Below are 18767 nucleotides of genomic sequence, written 5' to 3'. Positions count from 1 at the left end.
GGGAGGGAAGGGAGCTGTTTTCTTAAAGGGGGCTTGAAGGCGGAGTGGGGGGAGGTTGTGCTGGGGAAAGAGAGAGAGAAGCCTCCTGCAGGAATCTGGTGCAAAGGGAGTTGCAGGGAAGGAGGCAGGAAAGGGGAGAGGGGTGGGCATTGCTGGCCAGGATCGCCTTAATAATAGTATTAATTTTAATTTTAATATGTATACCCCAGCAGAAGACCCCTCAGAGAAGGGCCTTATCTTTAGGCAACAGGCGAAAGTCTTGCTCTTCTCCCAGGCGTTTGGCTCATTAAACAATCTTTGGACTGCACACCTGCATGGGGGGGGGGGGCGAGGGTTGTCGTTTTTATTTCTTATTCTGCTATGCATCTCTGTGTTTTTCTCTTGTAAGCTGCCCTGTGATCTTTGGAGGAAGGGCAGTATAGAAATGTGAAGAATAGCTGTAAAAATAGGAAGCCCTCTTGCGTTCAAGGGGGGGAGGATTCAGACAAAGTCACTGATCAGCATGCATAGCAGGATGGGCTTAGGAGGGAATAATACTAATAAGAATAAGAATAAGAGTAACATAAAAATAAATAATTCATTATTTGCACCCTGCCCATCTGACTGTGTTGCCTCAGCCACTCTGGGCGATTTCCATCAAAAACACCAAAAAAATTAAAACATCAAAAACTTTCCTATATAGGGCTGCCATCAGAATACTTCCATTTTGTAGAAATGGCCTTTGAATTTAAAGAAATGCCCACTTTAAGGAATCCCGTGGTGTAAACGTGTATGTTGTCCTCTAGGTTCAAACACATAGTAGGAGCAAGCTGCGCTCCAAAGTGCTTCTCTTGTGAACTTGCCATCTAAGTTGTTTACTCCTGACCAAAGCTCCTGTTTCCCAAAAGGACTGGGGGGGGGGTCTCCTCACCACTTTTAACCCCCCCCACTCCCACCACATGGAAGGCAGAGGACGTGTTCATTCACAATCCCAGTAAACCATGTGTGTATCTGAAGTGAACCAGGCGCTGCAGCTCCTTCCCCTCTCACTGGGCTGCTGCAAGAAAAGGCTGCAGAGGAGGAAACGGGTGGGTCTGAAGGCTCTTCCTGCCTCTCTCCCCTGAGCAACAAGAGCAAAGGGTGTTTGCAGGGCAGGAGGGCAGAGGAGGAGGCAGGGAGGGCAGAGGGAGCAGTGGGCGGATCCCCCGCCTCTCCCAGGGGGTCCAGATGCAAGCAAGGGGCTTCCTTCTTCTCCATGCAAGGGCCACCCATGTACCGTGGTACCTCGGGTTGCACACGCTTCAGGTTACATACGCTCCAGGTAACACACTCCGCTAACCCAGAAATAGTGCTTCAGGTTAAGAACTTTGCTTCAGGATAAGAACAGAAATCAGGCTCCCGCGGCGCGGCAGCAGCAGGAGGCCCCATTAGCTAAAGTGGTGCTACAGGTTAAGAACAGTTTCAGGTTAAGTGCGGACCTCTGGAACAAATCAAGTACTTAAACTGAGGTAACACTGTATTCAGAGCAGTCCTTTGCAGATTAACTCTTAAGTTCCAAGGGACCTAATCTCAGGCCACAAATGTGCATACCATGACAGACTTAGGAAGGGAGGTGGGACAGGCAGGTGAAAGAAATTGCCAAAAGTGTTTGAAAATGGGTGGGGGCTCTTGGGGAGGGGTCTTTTTGTATGCAACAACTGCAGTAAGGATGCTGATTGCCAAGGGATAGAAAGGAGATAAAATTCCATTAAAAGAGGAGTGCCAAGTAAAAATCCTTCAATATATAGAAGTAGCATAGATGAAAAGAAAAGAGATCGATCGACCCAAAAGTTTAAAAGGGAATGAGAGATCTGTAGACAATATTTAAAAGAACAGTGTCCCCTTATAAAAACTTTAGAATGCTTCAAATAACTCTTGGAATTGAATAAGGTACAAAGAATTCAGACAAGATTTAACAAAGATAAAGTTTATTGAAAAATAGAGGCAAGTAATTGCCGACCTAGCCGTTTGAAAGCACGTCAAAAGTGCAAATAGAAAAATAGGTACCGCTCTGGCAGGAGGGTAAATGGCGTTTCCATTCACTCCTCTGGTTCGCCAGAAGTGGCTTAGTCATGCTGGTCACATGACCCGGAAGCTTAGTGCAGACAAATGCCGGCTCCCTCACCCAGTAAAGCGAGATGAGCATTGCAACTCCAGAGTCGCCTGCGATTGGACCTAACGGTCAGGGGTACCTTTACCTAATTCAGAAAATAGAAAGTTGGAAGCGGACAGCTGGAATAATGTTGTAAATTCATGATGTATGGTTCTCTTTCTTTTTGTAAGAGATGTACTGTGCTTTTTTGTTTCATTTTCTTCTTTTTCCTTTTTTTAAGCTTTCAGTGTGTGTGGATTTTAAACCAATAAAGATTGAATAAGCAAAATAAAATAAAAAAGAAAGGGAGGTGATGAAAGGTCCTGATGCAAGCAAGGGGCTTCCTTCTTCTCCATGCAAGGGCCACCCATGTATTCAGAGCAGTCCTTTGCAGATGAACTCTTAAGTTCCAAGGGATCTACTCTCAGGCCACTAATGTGCATACCATGCCAGCCTTAGGAAAGGAGGTGGGACAGGCAGGTGAAAGAAATTGCCAAAGGTGTTTGAAAATGGGTGGAGGCTCTTGGGAAGGGGGTGCCCAATTGGGGCTTCTCCAGGGGCAGCAGAATTACTCCCTTGGCTTCTTCTTCTTCCCTCCCTCCCAGGAAGCTGCAACTTGCTCTGGATTCTGTGCTCCTCAGGAAGCTGAACCTGCAAACCTAGCTGAGACTGAACCTGCAACCCTGGCCAGGATGGAAGGAGGAAGATGGACGGCTGACCTGGTCAGGCTCTCTCCCGCATCCCTCCCCTCAACCTCTGAGCATTCCCTCCCAGGACCCTTGGAGAAATCTGGTGAGTTCCAGGGGAGAGGAGATGGGGACAGGGATAGATGGATGGTGGCGGGAGAAAGAGGAAAAGATGGAGAGGAGACAAATGGAAGGAAGTTCCTGACAGGAAGAAGGAAGGGGTGTGAGGCCTTCTCCAAAGCAGCTCCTTGTTTCTTGAATCCCTTTCATAAAGTAGTGGGGGCAGATTTTCTTCCTCCAGGATTTTAAATCTTAGAAGTTACAGTGGTACCTCAGTTCTCAAACTTAATAAGTTCCGGAAGTCTTCCGAAACCAAAGCGTTCCAAAACCAAGGCGCGCTTTCCCATAGAAAGTAATGCAGAATGGATTAATCTGTTCCAGACTTTTAAAAACAACACCTAAAACAGCAAATACCGTTGGGATAATAACATCTGTGCAGCTGTTGTCGCATACATAGTCTTTCCTGGTCTTTTGGGATCTCAGTACCTGTAATTCCAAATAAATAAGCTTCTACATTCTTAACAAACATTATTTTAAACATTTTTTCCCAATTCATTATATTTGTTGTTGTTTAGCCGTTTAGTCGTGTCCAACTTTTCATGACCCCATGGACCAGAGCATGCCAGGCACTTCTATTGGAGCCTCAGCTTCACAATCTGTCCTTCCAGTGAGCACTCAGGGCTGATTTCCTTCAGAATGGAGAGGTTTGATCTTCTTGCAGTCCATGGGACTCTCAAGAGTCTCCTCCAGCACCATAATTTAAAGGCATCAATTCTTCGGCGATCAGATTTCTTTATGGTCCAGCTTTCACTTCGATACATCACTACTGAGAAAACCATAGCTTTTACTGTACGGACCTTTGTTGGCAAGGTGATGTCTCTACTTTTTCATTATACAGTGGTGCCCCGCAAGACGAACGCCTCGCAAGACGGAAAACCCGCTAGACGAAAGGGTTTTCCGTTTTGGAGGCGCTTCGCAAAACGAATTTCCCTATGGGCTTCCTTCGCAAGACGAAAGCCCATAGGGAAATCTCCGGGGACCTCTTTTAAATGCTGGCGGTGGGGAGCAAAGCCTTTCGCCCCCCTCCGGCCTTCAGAAGAGGTCCAGGAAGGCCGTCGGGGGCCGAAAGGCTTTGCTCCCCACCGCCAGCATTTTAAAAGCGGTCCGGGATAGCAGGGAAGCGCGCAGCGCGTTTCTCCGCTATCCCGGACGGCTTTTGAAGGCAGGCAGGGGGGAGCAAAGATTTTGCCCACCGCTGGCCTTCAGAAGAGGTCCTGGACCTCTTCTGAAGGCCGGCGGGGGGCAAAAGTCTTTGCTCCCCCTGCCTGCCTTCCCGGGACAGCGGAGACTTCTCCGCTGTCCCTGGGGCTTTTAAAATGCTGGCGGGCGGCAGCGAAGGCTTCGTTGCCGCCCGCCAGCATTTTAAAATCGCCCCGGGACAGCGGAGAAGTCTCTGATGTCCCGGGGGCTTTTAAAATGCTGGGGGTCGGCAGCGAAGCCTTCGCTGCCGCCCGCCAGCATAGCCCTCCTGTCCCCGGAGCTTGCAGGGCGGGAGGTGGGGAGAAGGGCTTTTCTTCCCACCGCCAGCCTTTAGAACAGCCTTCTGAAGGCTGGCAGTGGGAAGAAAAGCCCTTGTCCCCCCCCCCCAGCCTTCAGAAGAGGTTGGGGGACAGACTGTCCCCGGACCTGGTCTGAAGGCGGTTTCCATACGAACGCATTGATTGATTTTCAATGCATTCCTATGGGAAACCGTGCTTCGCAAGACGAAAAACTCGCAAGAAGAAAAAACTTGCGGAACGAATTAATTTCGTCTTGTGAGGCACCACTGTATACCATTTCCCAAAATGATACTGTTATCTTACATGACCAGCACATATAGCAAAAGGTACCCACTTCTTTACACTTCCAGCATATATTTGAACTTTCTCTGTACGTTTTAGATAACTTACTAGGAGTCAAATACCACCAGTACATCATTTTCATGTAGTTTTCTTTCAATGTACAGCAAGCTGTGAATTTCAGATCTGTTTTCCCAAGCCTCTCCCAATCTGCCATTTGCATGTTATGTCCTAAGTCCCTTTCCCATTTTGTCATAACTGATTTGACCTGTTCATCCTTTGTATACCATTCTAGGAGCAAGTTACACATTTTAGACAGATCATTTTATGTTACTTCCTAATAGTTCTTTTTCAAATGTGATGTCTCTTAACTAAAACCTTTCTTTTTGTCTATCGTAAAGATATCGTTTAGTTGATGGTACTGTAACCAGTCAGTTACAGTTTTCCTTATCTCTTCAAAATCTTTTAATTTCAGTTGGTTTTCAACTTCAGTTAACAGCTCTGTATAAGTTGGCCGATTACTTCTCATATTCATTTTTTTCAGAGATATTGCTTCCAAGGGGGAAAGCCACCAGGGTGTTTTTTACTCAAGCAAATTTTTATACTTTTCCCATATCCTAAAAATTGATTTTCTTATTATATGATTATGAAAAGCTCTATGCCTTTTCCCACCATAAATATGCATTCTATCCATTATTCGTGTCCTTACAGATCTAAAATACAGTATCTGTGTTTTCCAATGTGATCCATTCCCGGTTCTAGCAGATACAGGACGCTTCATAATAAAGTTTCAAACCCGGCAGGGCGAAACCTCCTCTCTCTCTCTTACATCTGTTAATAATTTATTTTTAATCCTTGATTTTGTCCCTTGGATAGCTTGAAAAAGAGGATTGGACTGATGTCTGTGCTCTGCCCTCGTGGTCCTAGGCAATAATGCTTCTTAACACTAGTTCCTGGAAAGCACAGTAAGGCAGAGGGCTCTTGTACTCAAATCCTGCTTGCTGGTTTCCCACAGGCATTTAGTTGGGCACTGTGAGAACAGGATGCTGCACTAGGTGGGCCTTTGCCCAATCGAGCAGGCTCTTCTTATGTTCTGATACAGGCATCCCCTAACTTGGCCCTCCAGATGTTTTGGGACTACAACATCCATCATCCCTAGCTAACAGGAACAGTGGTCAGGGCTGATGGGAATTTTAGTCCCAAAACATCTGGAGGGCCAAGTTTGGGGGTGCCTGTTCTAAGATATTGCAATATTTTTACATTTACAGTGGTGCCTCGCAAGACAAAATTAATTCGTTCTGCGAGTTTCTTCGTCTTGCAGACTTTTCGTCTTGAAAGCACGGCTATTAACGGCTTAGCGGCTATTAACGGCTTAGCAGCTATTAACGGCTTAGCGGCTTTAAGAAAAAGGAAAAAAACTCGTCTTGCAAAGCAAGCCCATAGGGAAATTCGTCTTGTGGAACGACTCAAAAACCGGAAAACTCTTTCGTCTTGCGAGTTTTTCGTCTTGCGAGGCATTCGTCTTGCGAGGTACCACTGTACACTGTACATTCTTAGTCATAGGAGATACTGCTACTTGAGCCTGTGATCCTTTCCTCCCTGGGAAAAGAGAAATATAAAGATGTGTCTAAGAAGCCAATTCCACCACAGATTATAAAATAATGCAGTTTATTAACTGTGAATGGAGTGGTCATGTGTTTTTCTTGCCATTATCTCACCTGCATTCCTAAAAGTTTGGAACATAGAGAGGACAGTGGAGAAAGGAGACAGTGTTAAAATAAGAGAAGGTGCATACTGGGACTGACATGTGTTCAGTTCCTTTCTTGTCTTTCTTGAAAGTCTTAACAGGATTCTCTTCCCCCTCCCCCACTCCCAAACAGGTGAGGAAGATGATGGCCAGAATTCTATGGAGCCACCTGTGGATTCATTGGGAAGATCAAAGAAACAGTTTAAATGCATGGAATGTGGGATGTGCTTTAGTCACAGTGGAAGACTGAGGACACATCAACGAATTCACATAGAGGAGAAACCATTTAAATGTACCGACTATCGAAAGAGATTCAGGATAAATGGAACTCTTAGAAAACATCAACGAATAGAATAGAATAGAATAGAATAGAATAGATTCTTTATTGTCATTACACAAGTGCAACATTGCACAAGTGCAACGAAATTGGATGCCATCCCTTAAAACAACAAAAGCAAAACAACAACAACAACCAAACAAACCACATTCCAGCCACACCCACACCAACACCCATCAAACTCCCAGGTCACACTATCGAGTTACAGCATTCAAAAAGGCCACAGCTCTTGGATAGAAACTGTTTTTCAGTCTATTTGTCTTTGACTTGATGTTTCTATATCTCCTGCCAGAAGGCAGTAGTGCAAACAGACTGTGTCCCGGGTGAGATGAATCCTGCAGGATGTTATTTGCTTTCCTAAGACAACGGGAACCGTACAGTTCTTCCAAAGATGGGAGAGGATGACCAATAATCCTTTGGGCTGTGGTTATGACCTTCTGGAGCACCTTCCTCTCCCTAGCTGTACAACTGGAGAACCAAGCACAAATACAGTATGTAAGAATGCTCTCTATGGAGCCTCGGTAGAAGGACACCAGCAGTCTCTCACTCAGATTGTTCTTCTTTAAAAGTCTGAGGAAATAAATTCTCTGCTGGGCCTTCTTCACCAGAGCAGTGGTATTTGCGCTCCAAGTCATGCCCTGATCGATAGTTACTCCCAAAAACCTGAATTCCGCCACCCTCTCCACCCGTTCCCCGTTGATATACAAGGGCTGAATGTCCGCCTTTTTTTTCCTGTAATCCACCACCAATTCCTTGGTCTTAGCCGTATTAAGAGCCAGATTGTTCTCTCCACACCAAACACAGAGCCGCTCCACCTCGTCCCGATAGGCGGACTCATCCCCTCCTGAAATGAGCCCTACCACCGTAGTGTCATCAGCAAACTTGATGATTTTGTTGCTGGAATAGATGGCTGTACAGTCATACGTATAGAGAGCATAGAGCAGGGGACTCAACACACAACCCTGTGGTGAGCCGGTGTTAAGGCTAAGGGCTGTGGACATATGTGACCCTACTCTAACCCTCTGAGAACGTTCTGACAAAAAATCCAAAACCCAGAGACAGGTGGAGTTGGAGAGTCCAATCGCCTCTAGCTTGGACACCAGTCTATGGGGGAGGATAGTGTTAAAAGCAGAGCTAAAATCCACAAACAGCAGCCTCACATAACTCCCCGGCTGCTCCAGATGGGACAGAGCAGCATGGAGAGTGGTGTTGATAGCGTCTTCTGTGGATCTATTTGCCCTGTATGCAAACTGGTAGTTGTCAAAAGTTGATGGAAGACAGGAAATAATGTGACGGCGCACCAGTTTCTCAAAACACTTCATGATGATTGGAGTCAGTGCAACTGGTCTATAGTCATTCAAACTACTGATTGTGGATTTTTTAGGCAGAGGGACAATAGTTGACGACTTCAGGCAGGGTGGGACAATAGACTGGTGTAAGGACTTATTGAAGATCTTAGTAAAGACCCTCGCCAGCTGATCCGCACAGCCCTTCAACACCTTTCCAGTGATGCCATCAGGTCCAGCCGCCTTCCTCGGATTCGCCATCCTCAATACCTGTCTCACCTCATGTTCCTCTACCGTGAATGAGGGGCCCCTGTGGGCTGGTGGCTGTAATACCGGCGTCTCAGGTGGTTCCTTCTCGAAGCGAGCAAAGAAGAGGTTAAGCTCCTCCGCCAGCAAAGGGTCACCGTCGACAGCACCAAGGTTAGGTTTGTAGTTGGTAATATGCTGAATCCCCTGCCACATCTGTCTTGTGTTGTTGCTCCTTAAATTATCCTCAATCCTCAGCCTATAATCCAATTTTGCCCGTCGAATACCCCTCCTCAAGAATGCACACGGGGGAGAAACCATTTGAATGTATTGAATGTGGAAAGAGCTTCAGTGGAAGTGGAGACCTTAGAAGACACCAACGAACTCACACAGGGGAGAAACCATTTAAATGTATTGAATGTGGAAAGAGTTTCAGTGAAAGTGGAGCACTTAGAAAACATCAACGAACTCACACGGGGGAGAAACCATTTAAATGTACTGAATGTGGAAAGAGCTTCAGTAGAAGTGAACACCTTAGAATACACCAACGAACTCACACGGGGGAGAAACCATTTGAATGTATTGAATGTGGAAAGCACTTCAGTGTAATTGTAAACCTTAGAAATCATCAACGAGCTCACACGGGGGAGAAACCATATAAATGTATTGAATGTGGAAAGGCCTTCAGTCGATATGGAACACTTAGAATACACCAACTAACTCACACGGGGGAGAAACCATTTAAATGTATTGAATGTGGAAAGTGCTTCAGTCGATATGGAACACTTAGAATGCACCAACGAACTCACACAGGGGAGAAACCATTTAAATGTATTGAATGTGGAAAGAGCTTCAGTGAAAGTGGAACACTAAGAAAACATCAACAAACTCACACGGGGGAGAAACCATTTAAATGTATTGAATGTGGAAAGAGCTTCGGTAGAAATGAACACCTTAGAATACACCAAGGAACTCACACAGGGGAGAAACCATTTAAATGTATTGAATGTGGAAAAAGCTTCAGTCACAATGGACACCTTAGAAAACACCAACGAACTCACACGGGGGAGAAACCATTTAAATGTACTGAATGTGGAAAGAGCTTCAGTGAAAGTGGAGACCTTAGAGTACACCACCGAACTCACACGGGGGAGAAACCATTTGAATGTACTGAATGTGGAAAGAGCTTCAGTGAAAGTGGAAACCTTAGAAGACACCAACGAACTCACACGGGGGAGAAACCATTTGAATGTACTGAATGTGGAAGAAGCTTCAGTCGAAATGGAACACTTAGAATACACCAACGAACTCACACAGGGGAGACACCATTTAAATGTATTGAATGTGGAAAGAGCTTCAGTCAATATGGACACCTTAGAATACACCAACGAAGTCACACAGGGGAGAAATCATTTAAATGTATTGAATGTGGAAAGAGCTTCAGTCAAAATGGACACCTTAGAAGCCATCAACTAACTCACACGGGGGAGAAACCATTTAAATGTACTGAATGTGGAAAGTGCTTCAGTCAAAATAGAACACTTAGAATGCACCAACGAACTCACACGCAGGAGAAACCATTTAAATGTATTGAATGTGGAAAGAGCTTCAGTCGATATGGAAACCTTAGAATACACCAACGAACTCACACAGGGGAGAAACCATTTAAATGTACTGAATGTGGAAGAAGCTTCAGTCGAAATGGAACACTTAGAATACACCAACGAACTCACACAGGGGAGACACCATTTAAATGTATTGAATGTGGAAAGAGCTTCAGTCAATATGGACACCTTAGAATACACCAACGAAGTCACACAGGGGAGAAATCATTTAAATGTATTGAATGTGGAAAGAGCTTCAGTCAAAATGGACACCTTAGAAGCCATCAACTAACTCACACGGGGGAGAAACCATTTAAATGTACTGAATGTGGAAAGTGCTTCAGTCAAAATAGAACACTTAGAATGCACCAACGAACTCACACGCAGGAGAAACCATTTAAATGTATTGAATGTGGAAAGAGCTTCAGTCGATATGGAAACCTTAGAATACACCAACGAACTCACACAGGGGAGAAACCATTTAAATGTATTGAATGTGGAAAGAGCTTCAGTCGATATGGAAACCTTAGAAGCCATCAACTAACTCGCACGAGGGAGAAACCATTTAAATGTACTGAATGTGGAAAGAGCTTCAGTGGAAGTGGACACCTTAGAAAACACCAAAAAACTCACATGGGGAGAAACCATTTAAATGTATTGAATGTGGAAAGTGCTTCAGTGAAAGTGGAGACCTTAGAGTACACCACTGAACTCACACAGGGGAGACATCATTTAAATGTATTGAATGTGGAAAGAGCTTCAGTGGAAGTGGACACTTTAGAGTGCACCAACAAACTCACACGGAGGAGAAACCATCTGAATGTATTGAATGTGGAAAGTGCTTCAGTCAAAATGGAACACTTAGAACACACCAACGAACTCACACAGGGGAGACACCATTTAAATGTATTGAATGTGGAAAGAGCTTCAGTCAATATGGACACCTTAGAAGACACCAACACACTCACATGGGGGAGAAACCATTTGAATGTATTGAATGCGGAAAGTGCTTCAGTCAAAATAGAACACTTAGAATGCACCAACGAACTCACACAGGGGAGAAACCTGTTTAAATGTATTGAATGTGGAAATAGTTTCAGTCAATATGGACACTTTAGAAGCCATCAACTAACTCACACGGGGGAGAAACCATTTGAATGTATTGAATGTGGAAAGTGCTTCAGTCAAAATGGAACACTTAGAAGCCATCAACGAACTCACAAAGGGGAGAAACCATTTAAATGTATTGAATGTGGAAAGAGCTTCAGTCAAAATGGAACACTTCGAATACACCAACGAACTCACACAGGGGAGAAACCATTTAAATGTATTGAATGTGGAAAGAGCTTCAGTCAAAATGGACACCTTAGGAAACATCAACGAACTCACAGGAGAAACCATTTAAATGTACAGAATGTGGAAAGAATGTGGAAAGAGCTTCAGTCCATATCGACACCTTATAAGACACCAACTAACACATGGGGAAGAAACCATTTTAATGTATGGCATGTGGAAGGAGATTCAGCTACAGTAGAGCACTTAGAATACACCAACTAACTCATACAGGGGAGAAACCATTTAAATGTTCTGAATGTGGAAAGAGCTTCAGTAGAAGTGAACACCTTAGAATACACCAACGAACTCACACGGGGGAGAAACCATTTAAATGTATTGAATGTGGAAAGAGTTTCAGTGAAAGTGGAGCACTTAGAAAACATCAACGAACTCACACGGGGGAGAAACCATTTAAATGTACTGAATGTGGAAAGAGCTTCAGTAGAAGTGAACACCTTAGAATACACCAACGAACTCACACGGGGGAGAAACCATTTGAATGTATTGAATGTGGAAAGCACTTCAGTGTAATTGTAAACCTTAGAAATAATCAACGAGCTCACACGGGGGAGAAACCATTTAAATGTTCTGAATGTGGAAAGAGCTTCAGTAGAAGTGAACACCTTAGAATACACCAACGAACTCACACGGGGGAGAAACCATTTAAATGTATTGAATGTGGAAAGAGCTTCAGTGAAAGTGGAACACTAAGAAAACATCAACAAACTCACACGGGGGAGAAACCATTTAAATGTATTGAATGTGGAAAGAGCTTCGGTAGAAATGAACACCTTAGAATACACCAAGGAACTCACACAGGGGAGAAACCATTTAAATGTATTGAATGTGGAAAAAGCTTCAGTCACAATGGACACCTTAGAAAACACCAACGAACTCACACGGGGGAGAAACCATTTAAATGTACTGAATGTGGAAAGAGCTTCAGTGAAAGTGGAGACCTTAGAGTACACCACCGAACTCACACGGGGGAGAAACCATTTGAATGTACTGAATGTGGAAAGAGCTTCAGTGAAAGTGGAAACCTTAGAAGACACCAACGAACTCACACGGGGGAGAAACCATTTGAATGTACTGAATGTGGAAGAAGCTTCAGTCGAAATGGAACACTTAGAATACACCAACGAACTCACACAGGGGAGACACCATTTAAATGTATTGAATGTGGAAAGAGCTTCAGTCAATATGGACACCTTAGAATACACCAACGAAGTCACACAGGGGAGAAATCATTTAAATGTATTGAATGTGGAAAGAGCTTCAGTCAAAATGGACACCTTAGAAGCCATCAACTAACTCACACGGGGGAGAAACCATTTAAATGTACTGAATGTGGAAAGTGCTTCAGTCAAAATAGAACACTTAGAATGCACCAACGAACTCACACGCAGGAGAAACCATTTAAATGTATTGAATGTGGAAAGAGCTTCAGTCGATATGGAAACCTTAGAATACACCAACGAACTCACACAGGGGAGAAACCATTTAAATGTATTGAATGTGGAAAGAGCTTCAGTCGATATGGAAACCTTAGAAGCCATCAACTAACTCGCACGAGGGAGAAACCATTTCATAGAATAGAATCATAGAATCATAGAGTTGGAAGAGACCACAAGGGCCATCGAGTCCAACCCCCTGCCAAGCAGGAAACACCATCAGAGCACTCCTGACATATGGTTGTCAAGCCTCTGCTTAAAGACCTCCAAAGAAGGAGACTCCACCACACTCCTTGGCAGCAAATTCCACTGTCGAACAGCTCTTACTGTCAGGAAGTTCTTCCTAATGTTTAGGTGGAATCTTCTTTCTTGTAGTTTGGATCCATTGCTCCGTGTCCGCTTCTCTGGAGCAGCAGAAAACAGCCTTTCTCCCTCCTCTATGTGACATCCTTTTATATATTTGTACATGGCTATCATATCACCCCGTAACCTCCTCTTCTCCAGGCTAAACATGCCCAGCTCCCTTAGCCGTTCCTCATAAGGCATCATTTCCAGGCCTTTGACCATTTTGGTTGCCCTCCTCTGGACACGTTCCAGTTTGTCAGTGTCCTTCTTGAACTGTGGTGCCCAGAACTGGACACAGTACTCCAGGTGAGGTCTGACCAGAGCAGAATACAGTGGCACTATTACTTCCCTTGATCTAGATGCTATACTCCTATTGATGAGGCCCAGAATTGCATTGGCTTTTTTAGCTGCCGCGTCACACTGTTGGCTCATGTCAAGTTTGTGGTCAACCAAGACTCCTAGATCCTTTTCACATGTACTGCTCTCAAGCCAGGTGTCACCCATCTTGTATTTGTGCCTCTCATTTTTTTTGCCCAAGTGCAATACTTTACATTTCTCCCTGTTAAAATTCATCTTGTTTGTTTTGGCCCAGTTCTCTAATCTGTCAAGGTCGTTTTGAAGTGTGATCCTGTCCTCTGGGGTGTTAGCCACCCCTCCCAGTTTGGTGTCATCTGCAAATTTGATCAGGATGCCCTTGAGTCCATCATCCAAGTCGTTGATAAAGATGTTGAATAAGACCGGGCCCAAGACAGAACCCTGTGGCACCCCACTAGTCACTCTTCTCCAGGATGAAGAGGAACCATTGATGAGCACCCTTTGGGTTCGGTCAGTCAGCCAGTTACAAATCCACTGAGTGGTAGCATAGTCAAGACCGCATTTTATCAGCTTCTTTACAAGAATATCATGGGGCACCTTGTCAAATGCCTTGCTGAAATCAAGGTAGACTACATCCACTGCGTTCCCTTCATCTACCAGGCTTGTAATTCTGTCAAAAAACGAGATCAGGTTAGTCTGACATGACTTATTTTTCAGAAATCCATGCTGACTATTGGTGATCACAGCATTCCTTTCTAGGTGCTCACAGACTGTTTGCTTAATGATCTGCTCCAGAATCTTCCCTGGTATTGATGTCAGACTGACTGGGCGGTAATTATTTGGGTCCTCTCTTTTCCCCTTTTTGAAAATAGGGACAACATTTGCCCTCCTCCAGTCTGCGGGGACTTCGCCTGTTCTCCAGGAATTCTCAAAGATGACTGCCAGTGGTTCTGAAATCACATCTGCCAGTTCTTTTAATACTCTTGGATGCAGTTCATCTGGCCCTGGAGACTTGAATACATCTAGACTAGCCAAGTATTCTTGTACTATCTCCTTAGTTATTCTGGGCTGTGTTTCCTCTGCTGAATCATTTGCTCCAAATTCTTCAGGTCGGGCATTGTTTTCTTTATCGGAGAAGACTGAGGCAAAGAAAGCATTGAGGAGTTCAGCCCTTTCTGTGTCCCCTGTTTGCATTTCACCATCTTCTCCTCTGAGTGACCCCACGGTTTCTTTGTTCTTCCTTTTGCTACGAACATACCCATAAAAGCCTTTTTTGTTGCTTTTAACCTCTCTAGCAAGCCTGAGTTCATTTTGTGCTTTAGCTTTTCTGACTTTGTGTCTACACGTGCTGGCTATTTGTTTGAATTCCTCTTTGGTGGTTTCCCCCCTTTTCCATTTTTTGTACACATCCTTTTTTAATCTTAACTCAGTTAAAAGTTCTTTAGATAGCCACCCTGGCTTCTTTAGGCACCTTCCATGTTTCCGTCTCATTGGTATTGCCTGAAGTTGTGCTTTTACTATCTCCCTCTTAACAAACTCCCAGCCATCTTGAACTCCCTTTCCTTTTAGTATTACTGTCCATGGGATCTCACCCAGCACTTCCCTAAGCTTTATGAAGTCGGCTTTCTTAAAGTCGAGAAATTGAGTCCTAGTATGCTTGGCTGCTCCTTTCCGCTGTATAGTAAACTTCAGAAGAGCATGATCACTCGCGCCTAATGATCCTTCCACTTCTACCCCACTAACCAGGTCATCAACATTGGTTAGGACCAGATCTAAAATGGCTGTTCCTCTTGTTGCTTCTCCCACTTTCTGGACAATGAAGTTGTCTGCAAGGGCAGTGAGGAATCTGTTTGACCTTATGCTCTTGGCTGAGTTTGACATCCAGCAAATATCAGGGTAATTGAAGTCCCCCATTACTACTATCTCCCTTCCTTTTGCATGCTTGGCCATCTGTTCCAGGAAGGCATCATCTATGTCCTCCGTTTGGCTTGGGGATCTATAGTAAACTCCCACAATGAGGTCACTGTTATTCTTCTCTCCCTTAATTTTGACCCAAATGCTCTCCCTTTGGCTTTGAGGTTCTAAATCTTGGATCTCTTCACAGGTATACACATCCCTGACATATAACGCCACTCCTCCTCCTTTCTTGTCTGGTCTGTTTCTTTGAAATAGATTGTATCCCTCCATTATTACATTCCAATCGTGGGATTTATCCCACCAGGTTTCAGTGATTCCTATTATGTCATATTTAGTTTGCTGTACCAGGAGCTCAAGCTCATCTTGTTTATTTCCCATGCTTTGCGCATTAGTGTACAGACATTGAAGTCCATTAATCATTCCCCCGTGTCTCTTATTTAAGGATTTTCTCCTCCCACCACTAGGTCTGCATGCTCTTTGCTCCATTCGGTCTATGACATTTGGATGATCATCTTCATCAATTGATAGACTCCTACCTTCAGGAGCACTGTCTCCCTCCCCCACATTAGTCAGTTTAAAGCCCTCCTGATGAGGTTTCTGAGATTTTTTGCAAAAACATTCCTCCCAACCGTTGTGAGGTGCAGCCCATCGCTTGCCAGAAGTCCATCTTCAAGAAACTGCATTCCGTGATCTAAGAATCCAAACCGTTCCTGTTTGCACCATTTGCGAAGCCAGTTGTTCACTTCCACTATTTTTCCCTCTCTCCCTGGGCCACGTCGTTCAACTGGGAGGACAGATGAGATGACAATTTGTGCATTTAATTGCTTCAATTTCCTGCCCAGAGCCTCGTAATCTCTTTTGATCTTCTGGAGGCTATTGCTTGCAGTGTCATTGGTTCCCACATGAACCAAGAGGAAGGGGTATTTGTCAGTGGGTTTTATGATTCCTTGCAGTCGTTCAGTTACATCTTGGATCTTAGCCCCGGGGAGACAGCACACTTCCCGAGACATCTTGTCAGGCCCACAGATCACTGCTTCTGTTCCCCTCAGTAGGGAATCCCCTATCACCACCACACGCCTCCTCTTAGGTCTGGTCGGGGTTCTTCTGTGAGCTGTCCGTTCCAAGGTCGCCTGGACATTCCCTGAGGACTGCCTTTGCTGCTCGTCTTCATATACCTGATCGACTGTAATGAGGGAGAGATCCTCAAATGGAGTCTGCTCTTCGTCTTCCATGGTAGGGGAAAGGACCTCAAAGCGATTGCGTATTTCTAAACAATCAGAGCGAACCCTGGGCCTCCTACTTCTTTGAGTCACGTTTCTCCATATATCTGGCTCCTGTGTTGGTGAACTAGCCACCTTCTCAGGGGAGTCCCCTGTCTCTTCCTTGGTGGAGACGGTGTGCTCTGTTGCTTCCAAGAAGAGTTCCAGGTCTCTAATTCTTTGGAGCGTAGCTACACGTTCCTCCAGTTGCTGGACTTTGTCTTTTAAGAGGGCAATCAACATGCAATTGCTGCAGGTAAAGCTGCCTGCAACCTTTGGCAAGATGGCAAACATTGCGCAGGAACCACAGGCGACTGCAGCTGTTCCCTCACCCTCCATCTTGGGAACGTGTCGTTGGGGGTGACTACAGTGGTCCTCTATCATAAAAAGTGTGGAGACAGGACAAATAAATCCCCCCCAAAAAACCTAGGGCTCCCCCAACAAATGTTTGAGACTAGCTCCCCTAAATCTAAAATATGGATCAAAGTGCGCGCGCCGCTAGGCGCGCGCCGCTGCCCTAAAACTCTGATAAGCTCCTCCCACAGCTAATCACCTACCTCAACAGAAGCCCTGCCCCCTCTGACCTTTGCCCAGAGAGAGCAGCTAAACAGCCACAAGAAACTCACACAAGAAAACCCTTTTTGTTCCTTCTTCAGCTGCTGCCCTAAAACTCTGATAAGCTCCTCCCACAGCTAATCACCTACCTCAACAGAAGCCCTGCCCCCTCTGACCTTTGCCCAGAGAGAGCAGCTAAACAGCCACAAGAAACTCACACAAGAAAACCCTTTTTGTTCCTTCTTCAGCTGCTGCCCTAAAACTCTGATAAGCTCCTCCCACAGCTAATCACCTACCTCAACAGAAGCCCTGCCCCCTCTGACCTTTGCCCAGAGAGAGCAGCTAAACAGCCACAAGAAACTCACACAAGAAAACCCTTTTTGTTCCTTCTTCAGCTGCTGCCCTAAAACTCTGATAAGCTCCTCCCACAGCTAATCACCTACCTCAACAGAAGCCCTGCCCCCTCTGACCTTTGCCCAGAGAGAGCAGCTAAACAGCCACAAATGTACTGAATGTGGAAAGAGCTTCAGTGGAAGTGGACACCTTAGAAAACACCAAAAAACTCACATGGGGAGAAACCATTTAAATGTATTGAATGTGGAAAGTGCTTCAGTGAAAGTGGAGACCTTAGAGTACACCACTGAACTCACACAGGGGAGACATCATTTAAATGTATTGAATGTGGAAAGAGCTTCAGTGGAAGTGGACACTTTAGAGTGCACCAACAAACTCACACGGAGGAGAAACCATCTGAATGTATTGAATGTGGAAAGTGCTTCAGTCAAAATGGAACACTTAGAACACACCAACGAACTCACACAGGGGAGACACCATTTAAATGTATTGAATGTGGAAAGAGCTTCAGTCAATATGGACACCTTAGAAGACACCAACACACTCACACGGGGGAGAAACCATTTGAATGTATTGAATGCGGAAAGTGCTTCAGTCAAAATAGAACACTTAGAATGCACCAACGAACTCACACAGGGGAGAAACCTGTTTAAATGTATTGAATGTGGAAATAGTTTCAGTCAATATGGACACTTTAGAAGCCATCAACTAACTCACACGGGGGAGAAACCATTTGAATGTATTGAATGTGGAAAGTGCTTCAGTCAAAATGGAACACTTAGAAGCCATCAACGAACTCACACAGGGGAGAAACCATTTAAATGTATTGAATGTGGAAAGAGCTTCAGTCAAAATGGAACACTTCGAATACACCAACGAACTCACACAGGGGAGAAACCATTTAAATGTATTGAATGTGGAAAGAGCTTCAGTCAAAATGGACACCTTAGGAAACATCAACGAACTCACAGAAGAAACCATTTAAATGTACAGAATGTGGAAAGAATGTGGAAAGAGCTTCAGTCCATATCGACACCTTATAAGACACCAACTAACACATGGGGAAGAAACCATTTTAATGTATGGCATGTGGAAGGAGATTCAGCTACAGTAGAGCACTTAGAATACACCAACTAACTCATACAGGGGAGAAACCATTGGAACGTATTGAATGTTGGAAGAGCTTCAACAGGGAGGATAAACTTACATTACATCGGCGAACTCCCAAAGGGGAGAAGCTTAAGTCAATATGCAACCTTAGGAAACATCCGCTAACTCACATGGGGAAAACTAGATTTATGAAACGTGGAAAAAGCTTC

The 18767-nt window shown here is 44.7% G+C and overlaps 1 protein-coding gene across 1 annotated transcript in view; it reads left to right on the top strand.

The window, feature by feature from the left end:
- Positions 1-12815, top strand: part of LOC114592407 (uncharacterized) — a 73131-nt gene extending 60316 nt beyond the window's left edge. Inside the window, 4 exon segments of the mRNA XM_077923560.1 lie at positions 6575-6665; positions 8609-10736; positions 11423-12655; positions 12657-12815. Of these exon segments, the coding sequence (XP_077779686.1) occupies positions 6575-6665; positions 8609-10736; positions 11423-12655; positions 12657-12815 (3611 nt within the window).
- The last annotated feature ends 5952 nt before the right edge of the window (positions 12816-18767 follow it).

The sequence above is a fragment of the Podarcis muralis genome, chromosome 2, assembly GCF_964188315.1.
Source record: "Podarcis muralis chromosome 2, rPodMur119.hap1.1, whole genome shotgun sequence".
Lineage (NCBI taxonomy): Eukaryota > Metazoa > Chordata > Lepidosauria > Squamata > Lacertidae > Podarcis > Podarcis muralis.
This window is presented reverse-complemented; position numbering and strand designations above follow the sequence as displayed.